Consider the following 11,314-nt stretch of genomic DNA (forward strand, 5'->3'; position numbering starts at 1 on the left):
TGTTGGTTTATGTATCGAAAGTCCAAGGTATGCCGGTTCTCACCACTCAGCTTTTCAGTTACCCGTGTGTTTCGTCCTTTCACCCTTTGGGGTCTTCTGGACAGCCTCCGAGTTAACAAACTGAGCCTCTTTTCACAGATAGAATGAGACCCGAAGAAAAGTAACTCATTTTTGACCTGGGTTCAGGATGGGTCAGTCTGTAGCCAACAAAATTATCGCCGAGTATATCACCTCACGGCACCTGACCACACCCGAGCAATGCAGGGACGCCGTTATACAGGTAAATACATGATGTTGTTGGTGGTGATGGTCTTGGTGGTGGTGTAGATGATGATGGTGTGGATGATGATGGTGATGATGATGATGATGATGATGATGATGATGATGATGATGATGAAGATCAGTCTACTCGCACTACCGAAAATGTTACTGATAGTGGTGTTCGTAAGTAAAAACAGACACTCCTTCCTATGTTAAGCATTGCGTACACCAACAAAGCAGACTATAAAGAATAAGCTTGCCTCATCTTCCAGAAATATAACTCTTCCAAAGCTCATTAAATCGATGACAGAGTTATTTCCAGAATTCTTCTATTGGTAGATTGATTCCGAAAGAAACATCCACTCTTCACGGAAAGCAACAAGGCATTAGATTTTTGGTAATTGACCCAGTGAAAGGATTTCTTACCCCAAGATGCAACTGAGCTCGAACGGATCTGTCAGGGTTTACAGGATTGTCTACGCGGGATCGGGAAGGAAGGTACCTTTCAAGTACTGTCGCATACGGCCGGCCATGCTGTCTGTTTTCATGGTGTTTCTGTTTCTTGCAGATTCGGACCGACTTTGACTTCATTGCACACAGCGTAACGAGATCTGGTCACGCCAAACAGTACTTGTATGAATTTACCTATCATGCCACCCATACCAACCGTCCTGCCTGGGCAGGTGAGTATTTTTTTCCCTTCAAGACCACTACTACTAAATAAACGTTTATGTGATTAACTTTTGTCTGAAAAAAATTGTTTAAGCTGGTCACTTGCAATTGTATACTGCGTACTAAATTTTAGTGTCTAAAACATGAGTTTATTTAACAGACATGTGGCTTAGACAAGCATCTGCCCATGTGCTAATTACTAAAGTTTACTTAACTTCACACTTTACGTTCTAGTTCATAAGGTAAAGCAACAGTCAAATTGCAGATGAAGTTAAATACAGACTACCGCCTCTGTGTGTGTGACAGGTGTGACACACGCTTCGGAGTTGCCATTTGTATTTGGTCAGCCGTTCGTCAATGACCAGTTCTTTGCCCACGTCTTCCCCTACAGCTGGTCACCCCAGGACAAGACGGTGTCTTCAAACATGATAACCTTGTGGACCAACTTCGTCAAATACGGGTAAACTGGACCTGCTTTTCATGCGGATTTGCGGTTAACTAATTTGAGGCTCAGGTGGTGCTCTCTACACCCTACGTAATAATAATAATAATAATAATAATAATATGGGAGATTTATAGAGCGCTTTACGTTCTCTAAGCGCTTTACAATGAAAAAAACATACATATACATACAAAGCAAAGCGAAAAAGCATGTGCAGCAGCATTCAGCACACAAGTGAACAACGAAACACTACATCAATACAAGCTGCAAGCATACTAACACAGGCAAAACATTCAAACATTCAAACACCTGATCAAAAACATGATGCACCATATTGAAATAAAAATTAATCAAAATACTGTGTGAAGAAGTTTGTTTTAAGGTTTGATTTGAAGGAACAAAAAGTTTGGCAGTGTCGGATAGAGTAAGGGAGAGAGTTCCACGCAACGGCTGCAGAGTGGGAGACGGCTCTCTGACCGTGCTGTTTGCGACTAAAAGAAGATAGACGGAATATTCTAGTGTCTACAGAGGAGCGGAGGGATCGTGAGGGTGTATAGAGTGTGAACAGGTCAGACAGGTAGGATGGGGCTGAGCCAGATATTATTTTGTAGCAGATACAGCAGCACTTATATTGGATTCTCAGCTCTACGGGGAGCCAATGAAGTTTTTTAAGCAAGGGGGAACAGGACTGGGACCGAGGGGCTTTGCAGACAAGCCGGGCTGCAGAATTTTGAACGCGCTGCAAAGGATGGATGACAGACTGAGGACAGCCAATGAGAACAGAATTTCCGTAGTCTAATCGAGAAAGAATGTAGGAGGAAACAAGGGTCTTGGTGGCATCTTCGGTAAGGTATGGGCGGATATAACCTTTTCTCTTAAGCTCGATGTAAGCGGACTGACAGACTTTCATAACATGGTGTTTCATGGAGAGACTGGTCACTATCAAGAAAGACTGATGCCAAGATCACGGACGGAGTCTGAGAATCAATAGTGCTGCTGCCTAACGTGATAGAAGGAGGGAGAGAGAAAGAGGAGGAGAAGGAGGATTTGGTGAAACGAATGGCTTCTGTTTTGTCACAGTTAAGTTTAAGCTTGTTAGTTGGACATCCAGAGTTCAACGTCAGCAATGCAAGACTGAAGGGAGGTGGTCATCTGGTCGTATTCTGAGGGAGTCGCTGAGTTCTGAAGCCGAGTGTCGTCAGCAAACATTTCGTGGGAAACGGAATGTCTGTCGACGAGGTCAGTCAGAGGGGAGGTGTACATGATGAACATACGTACGATGTGTCTGGAAACACCTCCGCGCGGAGGGGTTTTGCGGCCAGCGCAGCAAAACTAAAGAGGAAACATTTTCTCGGTTCGAGCGGCAGCAAGCACTATGTTTCTATACTGTCTTGTTGCTTTGCCAGTGGCTGGTTGGTTGGTTTCTATCTTCGGTGGCAGTTACGTCTTTAACGGAAAAAGAATTGAATTGATTTGATTTTCTTGCACAAGGATAACAGGTTAAGTATGTATTGCTTTCTTTCATCCGTTCGGCCTCGAATCATAAGAACTGACTGACAATCTGTTTACAACATAAAGCTGTGCCTTTTAAACTCTACATGTATTAAGTGACAAGACTGGAGAGAGAGAGAGAGAGAGAGAGAGAGAGAGAGAGAGAGAGAGAGAGAGAGAGAGAGAGAGAGAGAGAGAGACTGAGAGAGAGAGAGAGAGAGAGAGAGGGGGGGGGGAAGAGAGAGAGGGAGGGAGAGAGAGAGAGGGGGGGGGGCAGAGATCCTATGCTAACTTAATATTTCTGTCCCCAGAACTAGCGTCTATTTTGGGACATGATGTGGTTATATGCTGGGATGGGGATAGAGAGAGAGCTATATATATACCACAGAGGGGGGGGAGGGGGAGAGGGAGGGAGAGAGAGAGAGATAGAGACAGAGAGAGATAGAGACAGACAGAGAGAGACAGACATACAGACACACAGACGAACACACAGACAGACAGACAGACAGAGATAGCTTTCACACATATCTTTGTCTGTATGTCTGTCTATCTGTCTGTCCGTGTGTTCGTCTGTGTGTGTGTGTGTGTGTGTGTGTGTGTGTGTGTGTGTGTCTGTCTCTCTAAAGCTTTACTGAGGCTAACCCATGACGTGATGATGTTCGCCAAACGGCAACTAGGCTTATTGAATAACTTGAGAGTAAGTCTTCTCTTATTTACTCTGTGACAGGAACCCCACCCCTCAGAGTGTGGGCGGGGTCAACTGGCCACCATTCTCGCTGGACAGTCAGAGCTACCTGGACATCGGGTCATCTCTGTCCGCCAAAGTAGACCTTGCGGGAGAGCGCGTCCGGTTCTGGGACACCATTTTGAACTAGGTTGCAGGTCTCATTGGCTAGTCTGAGGCGGGTTAATTTGTGAATGTATATGTCCGTTTGCGATTTTGCCAGATTTATTTTTTTAACGTTTTTAGCCGTATCTCACAAACATCCTGTCCACAAAAAAAGCAAAATTAAATGAAGTCTGTGTATTTCTTTTCTCAGGCTTCACACCGCATGAATTTTCTCCCTTGAATGTGAGTGGGGTTTTTTGACTCACATGCGAAGCAAAAGTGAGTCTATGTACTCACCCGAGTCGTCCGTCCGTCCGTCCGTCCGGACGTCCGGACGTCCGGACGTCCGGACGTCCGTCCGGACGTCCGGAAAACTTTAACGTTGGATATTTCTTGGACACTATTCAGTCTATCAGTACCAAATTTGGCAAGATGGTGTATGATGACAAGGCCCCAAAAAACATACATAGCATCTTGACCTTGCTTCAAGGTCAAGGTCGCAGGGGCCATAAATGTTGCCTAAAAAACAGCTATTTTTCACATTTTTCCCATTTTCTCTGAAGTTTTTGAGATTGAATACCTCACCTATATATGATATATAGGGCAAAGTAAGCCCCATCTTTTGATACCAGTTTGGTTTACCTTGCTTCAAGGTCAAGGTCACAGGAGCTCTTCAAAGTTGGATTGTATACATATTTTGAAGTGACCTTGACCCTGAACTATGGAAGATAACTGTTTCAAACTTAAAAATTATGTGGGGCACATGTTATGCTTTCATCATGAGACACATTTGGTCACATATGATCAAGGTCAAGGTCACTTTGACCCTTATGAAATGTGACCAAAATAAGGTAGTGAACCACTAAAAGTGACCATATCTCATGGTAGAAAGAGCCAATAAGCACCATTGTACTTCCTATGTCTTGAATTAACAGCTTTGTGTTGCATGACCTTGGATGACCTTGACCTTGGGTCAAGGTCACATGTATTTTGGTAGGAAAAATGTGTAAAGCATGTGAGTCGTATGGGCTTTGCCCTTCTTGTTTCAATGTATTATTGTTGATGATCGTTTTCTTTTTTTTTATTTGCTGTTTTTGTCCTTTTATTTTTATTTAGCTTCTATCAGAGGTCTCATTGGTTTGACTGAGGCGGATTAATTTGTGAATGTACATGTCCATTTGCGATTTTGTCAGATTAATTTTATACATTTTTAGCCATATCTCACAGACATCCTGTCCAAAAACAAAGCCAAATAAAATGATGTCTGTTGTACTGAATATGGTTTTGTCCGTCATAACTATTCTGGTACCATCGGACTCCTATGCATTGCATGAAAACCTGAACAATTGCCTTATGAGGGTGACTGTTACTGGCACACTTATTTTAAGCATTTAAGTATTCAGTACAACAAAAGCCACTAAAATTCTGCAGTTGCGCATACAGATGCACACACACGCACAAACCTGCAGTATAATAGGCAGAAAACTGCTATTTTTTCAGAATCAAATTTAATCAAGCAAATAGGCAAAGAAATCTGCACATTAAAAGGTTTTCACCACTTCGCCCTAATCAAACATGCACAGTGAATGAACCTGGTAATTGTATATATGAAAAAAACTAGAAAAAAACATGACAAATGCGCCTGCATTAAAAAATCACTTTCACCAGTCTAAATACATGCACAGGGACATTACACAAAATTACTCATTTCACTGAACAGCAAGAGAATAAGAAAAGCAGAAGGATGTAGACTATGAATAAATGCACTTCATGTCAAGGTTATACAAATACACACAGCAAAAAGTACTACACTGTGAAACTTAAAAAGCTGTAAAGACAATAGCACTCTGTACTATTTTTGTCACTGGTTTCAACCCACTACTATGTGAATAATCAACACGTGTGGTTTGTCATTAACTCTCCTCTTAGTCACATTCTTTAATACAGATCTTGTATTTTATTGTCACAAGAAAGAAAATAAACACCTCTTTAACACTACCACAATCACTGCATTTCATTCAGGCTCATGTATATGAACCATGACACCAGAAAACGCAGACAATGATGAACAATGTACAACCAAAACTTCAGCACAAAGTTTACATTTCATTTCTGATATTGTGTTGCAGAAAACACTGTCGGAAACATGATGTGCAACACCAAGTTTCCCAACTGTACCATGTACAGGAATACATAAACACTGGTAAGCACGAGCTTTGTTCCATGCACAGAACACCAAGGTGGCATTCCATGAAGGAAAGTTCTTTGAAGGAGCCCAGCTGAAGGGAAATAACTCCTATAACCGCTTCTTGACTTTCTAGCTGTCAGACTGTTACATTCTGCACAATGGCCTTTGTTTGCTCAAGTCTCAGATCTTGTATATCTTTTTTAAAACTTTATTTTTCATCTTTTTGCTTTATTCTGTTTCTTTAATTCTGGCAACTTTTTTTAAAACTTTTTTTCTTTTGTAATGTGCATAATTCACTTTTATGTCAACACATAAATCTGAACAAGTCACATACGTACACTGTTTTCTGTATGCAGCTAAAAATCTGTTTGCCTGTGTGCTTAATCATGCAGGCATGTGCATTCACAGTGCATGCACAGTCACAGTAGTTTCAACTGTTGCTCCACATGAAGCAACACCTGACACAGAAAGCAAGATGAACAGCGACGAACAGCCCGCGCAGCTAAGCTAGAACAGTGGCAGCCCCTCTTTTTTGGATTTGTCAGACAGATTGCTGTCCTGCAACACAAACACAACACAATTTATGAATATTGAGCTCAAGATTGATGATGGTTGAAATCAAAAAACCAAAACCAAACACACCAACAACAACCAAAATAGATAACCTTAAATGAATAAATGCTACTATTAAATGCTACTATGGTATTGCCCTATCATATTCTTGGACAACTCCTAATCTCTTTTTAATCGTTTTTCTTCAACCTGTTGTCTTTCCTTTGCAAACTTTTAAAATATTTTTCTGTTTCTGGAGAAGTATAAAAGGTCAGAATTTTTGGTTTCTGCCTATTTCTACAAATATTTTCGTTGGAAGATTTTGCTTCAGCGCTTGTTAGTTACTTACCGTTTTCTTGGATTCTCCGGAAATGCCAGTTGAGAGGTCAACCAGTGGGAAAATTATTTGTGGTTCTGAGGTCCAGGTGTCCGTCCTGACAGGCGGTGGCCCAGGCCAGGTCTTCTGCACTCGGAGAACCTTCTGGATGCTGTAACGAGAAGAAGAAAACAGAAATCAAAACCAAACAAACAAACTCTTCAAAGTAATCCAAGATCACTGAATTGCAGACTACAAACAGTCGACAAACTCTGTGTCGTTTGTTTGTTAGTCCTGAGGGAACCCTCCATAGGCAAACATTTGATTTAGTTTTGTATGTGCTGACCTTGTAATGGTTAGTACAGAATTCTATTGTTTTTGTTTAACTTTGTTCATCTCACCCATTGTCACTTTGTTGTTTAGACTACAAACAAGAAGCAGATTATAAACCTTGTTTCAAGTGATAGACAGTCATGGAGCCAGTCTTTTGTGTGAGAAAGACTGTTTAATCTTCTGTCTGAAAAAGACTGTTTAATTGTAAGGCCTCTGACTATGCCAAAAAAACTGTAGACTGCTGTAAAACATAAAGAGCTTCCTGCATAACTGTTATCTTCAATTCTTTGTCATTCTCTGTCGCACTGTCAACCTCACAGAGATGAAGAAAATTCTATATAAAAAAAAAAGGATTAACAATTGCACACAATCACTTTTACGTAATAACGTTACACTAATTCCGTGAAATCAATCACAGGTAATGCTGGCGATGTTCAAATTTCCGTATCTCTCAACCTCCAACACCTACTTTACAAAACATGATGAATAAAATTCAGTATCTAACCTCCCTCCTTGCGCGTCTTAATGTTGCTAGAAACACAAATTCAGCAAATATAATCCTCGCCTCAATAATCAGAATGCTGCAGTCAACGGTGTTGTCTGTGCATGTTGATGAGATGGTCTAACACTACTCCAGACTTTTGAGATTTGTTGCTAGCAACACAAATTCAGTGAATATAATCCTCACCTCAATAATCAGTATGCTGCAGTCAACGGGACCGTCCTGCCAACAACCATCTGCATCCTCCACTTTCAGCTTCCCCGCCAGTTGTCCCACCAGTCGCGACAGCGCCGCATTTTCAAGCACTTGCATGACACTGATGCGGCTCTCTGCACAGAACGCTTGCAGTAGAGTCTGTTGGATGTTGCACCCCACTTGGTCCTTGGCTTTTCCCTGTGTGGCAGGGTTTCGCAGCATGAGGCACACCATCACTGTTTCTGGATTCCTGCAACAACAAAGAAGCTTGTTAGCGTCAACAGTTTAAGTGAATAGCTGTCCAGTTTCTGTGTGCATATGCTGCATACATTGGCGTACGTGTACTAGTGTCTGGTTCCCATAAAATAGGCTTATCCTACTATGCATCTGTAATCTGATGATAACAATACCATGTACAGTGAAACCCCCCTTTTAAGACCCCCCCCCCCCCCCCAATTTAAGACCTCCCCCATTTGAAGACCTTGCTGTTTCAGATTTTCTAGTCATAACCTCTGCAAATTGACCTCCATTTTAAGACTTCCTCCTTTTTAAGACCTGATTTTCTCAGATTTGTGGAGGCCCTCAAAGGAGGGTTCCACTGTACAAAGAGGGTTTGAGCTTATGTGAGGGGTGGGGATCGATGGTGGAGTTTAGGAGTCAAGGGTGGAAATGCATGTATTTGTTATGTTGCATCTTTACAGATCTGCTTTGTGCATGTCCACACCTTTCATGCTGATGTACACTGAGACACAATTTGCATTATAAGTAATGTTCATGATATTAGCATTAACCCCTGCACTTAATTATTGGTTTAATTTTTGTCTGCATACATGACACACACCTCTTTAATTTATTGACACAATTGTTAAGTCCAACTGTCAGTCGTTTCTGTGCTGCTGCCTGCCTTAGGCTGGATTTCAGGGCGTGGCCTGGTGTCTGGTGCTTTTTTCTGAAACACAAGAAAATGTAGCGATGAATTGCATGCAAAAATCAAATTTGGCCTTTTATAGTAAAAGATATTTTTTTTAAATCTGTTTGAAAATAAGATTTAATTGCTTCTCTTTGAAATGTTAAACGAAAGTCATAAAAGCAAAGTGAATCAATGATGCACAAAAGTTTGTGGACAGTATAAACAAAATTGTTAATCCTAAAAAGTCTAAGTTGTCTTCTGAACAAAAATTACAATTTGCATTTAAACACACAAATGTATGCAACTGCTTCATAAAATTATCACTAATTTAGAATTAAAAAAAATAGAAAGATATGTTAATGGAACGTTTAATTATGACAAAACAAAACATAAGGGTCACTGGATCTTCGACCCAGCAGTCTTTAAAGTGGACAGACAGACAAACACCTATAATACAGAAAATAAACTTATCTGACAAATTGTCCAGAAGTTTGCTGGGAATACACAAGCAAGACAAACCTTTCTTGTTCAATGTATTTGATTCTGAATTTTGGGAGTTGGCAGTCTATTTATTTTTGGATTTGTATCACTTGTTTAGAATTTCAGTACCCTGAAACAACTTCCAATGCTCTCCCCAAAACTGCTGTCACAACTTGGACTTCCTTTTGACCCAAAACACAGACACCTGATAGACATAATACTTTAAACTAAAGTCATATCAACAGGTTTTGTTAGAAACCACTTTTTGTTAGGTTCTGGGAAACCTTCACATTGAATGATTGATTATTCTCAAATGTTACCCTATTTCTTAGATACCCGGTGCCCAAAACTACAGTAATTGAAAACGGTCACAAGAAACAACATTATTTAGAAACAATAGTATGAGCTCACATCGGGCACCTGTCAATGTCATGACACAGCTCAATAATGACCTTTGACCTACACAACGAACTTGTACTAGTAACGATCCCGCCGGCATGATTGTTGTGCAATCTCACTGGTGTGCACACAAACAGTGTATATAAAAATGTAATCGTCTTTAAGCCCGCGCGATTGTTTCTGAACATGGTTTCAACAAACGGTTTGGTGAACACTGCATGGTAGTTGTGTAAACTTGAATGGGAGTAAAATGAGTAAGAACATAAATAAAATGCTAAGTGGCTATGCGATTTCGCGTGCCGTGCTAAACTTTTACAACAGAAATGCACTGCTGAGTGCTCTCACAGAAAAATTAAATGCTGCATGGCAGAAAATGCTGGGAAAAATGCTTTCATTCCCTGTAATAGACGGACTACTACCTTGAGGTCTCGCGCATCAGATGCAACCACTTCTTTACATTTCATCATCCGCACGCAAGAACAATCTGACTCCGCAACTCACTTTCTGCGCTGTTCCTTCGGGAAGTTTGTCGAGGATGCAGCCATTCTTACAACGCAAGTCATGCTTATCGACAATTTCTTCAACAGATTTGTAATGGTACCACAACTTTCCGTCTCTATGAAAACTTGCAGAACTTGGAGATTGCACAACAACTCCACAACAACCACCGACTGCGCTGTCTGCTACGGGAATGAAACGTGTTGCAAACGTTGTTTCCTTTGAGTTCCGGGGGAAACCCCGACAGTTCTCGATCCTCATTGGGCTAATGCCTTGAATCGAATAAAAGAGAAACTTTCATTGGATAGTGGTTAACCCTACCATGTGGCGGGTGCGGTCGGCGGCGTGGAAAGTCCAAGCCGGTGTAACACGAAAAATTTACTCCGGAGTAAATATTTCGTACGAAATTCTTACTCCGAGTACACTTTTCGTACGAGAAAAGAACTCCCCAAGGCACGACAAAATTACTCCCTCCACGAAATTTTTACTCCCCATTTTTACATTTAGTCAAGGTTATGACGAAATGTTTTTTAACATAGAGGGCCGGGGGGAATCGAGACGAGGGTCGTGGTGTGTGTGTGTGTGTGTGTGTGTGTGTGTGTGTGTGTCTGTCTGTGCGTGTGTGTGTGTAGAGCGATTCAGACTAAACTACTGGACCGATCTTTATGACATTTTACATGAGAGTTCCTGGGAGAGTTTCGATAAATGTTCTTGATGACGTCATATCCGGCTTTTTGTAAAGGTTGAGGCGGCACTGTCACATCCTCATTTTTCAATCAAATTGATTGAAATTTTGGCCAAGCAATCTTTGACGAAGGCCGGACTTCGGTATTGCATATCAGTTTGGCGGCTTAAAAATTAATTAATGACTTTGGTCATTAAAAATCTGAAAATTGTAAAAAAATTATTTTTTTTATAAAACGATCCAAATTTACGTTCATCTTATTCTTCATCTTTTTCTGAATACAAAAACATATAAATATGTTATATTTGGATTAAAAACAAGCTCTGAAAATTAAAAATATAAAACTTATGATCAAAATTAAATTTTCCAAATCAATTTAAAAACAATTTCATCTTATTCCTTGTCGGTTCCTGATTCCAAAAACATATAGATATATGTTTGGATTAAAAACACGCTCAGAAAGTTAAAACGAAGAGAGGTACAGAAAAGCGTGCTATCCTTCTCAGCGCAACTACTACACCGCTCTTCTTGTCAATTTAACTGCCTTTGCCACGAGCGGTG

At 40.8% G+C, this 11,314-nt stretch overlaps 2 protein-coding genes across 2 annotated transcripts; one reads left to right on the forward strand and one right to left on the reverse strand.

Annotated features, from left to right (window-relative positions):
• The first annotated feature begins 187 nt into the window (after positions 1–187).
• On the forward strand, positions 188–3,741 carry LOC138967716 (bile salt-activated lipase-like). Its single transcript, XM_070340370.1, has 4 exons — positions 188–280; positions 830–944; positions 1,240–1,393; positions 3,594–3,741. The coding sequence occupies exons 1-4, from the start codon at positions 188–190 to the stop codon at positions 3,739–3,741; spliced, it is 510 nt and encodes a 169-aa protein (XP_070196471.1).
• Positions 3,742–5,168: 1,427 nt separating this feature from the next.
• LOC138966706 (growth arrest and DNA damage-inducible protein GADD45 beta-like) lies at positions 5,169–10,336 on the reverse strand. Its single transcript, XM_070339017.1, has 5 exons — positions 10,072–10,336; positions 8,623–8,730; positions 7,773–8,031; positions 6,785–6,923; positions 5,169–6,441 (listed from the first exon to the last, which is right to left on the reverse strand). The coding sequence occupies exons 1-4, from the start codon at positions 10,131–10,133 to the stop codon at positions 6,822–6,824; spliced, it is 531 nt and encodes a 176-aa protein (XP_070195118.1). The 5' UTR covers positions 10,134–10,336; the 3' UTR covers positions 5,169–6,441; positions 6,785–6,821.
• Between the last annotated feature and the right edge of the window lie 978 nt (positions 10,337–11,314).

Source organism: Littorina saxatilis, linkage group LG5 (assembly GCF_037325665.1).
Source record: "Littorina saxatilis isolate snail1 linkage group LG5, US_GU_Lsax_2.0, whole genome shotgun sequence".
Classification (NCBI taxonomy): Eukaryota; Metazoa; Mollusca; class Gastropoda; order Littorinimorpha; family Littorinidae; genus Littorina; species Littorina saxatilis.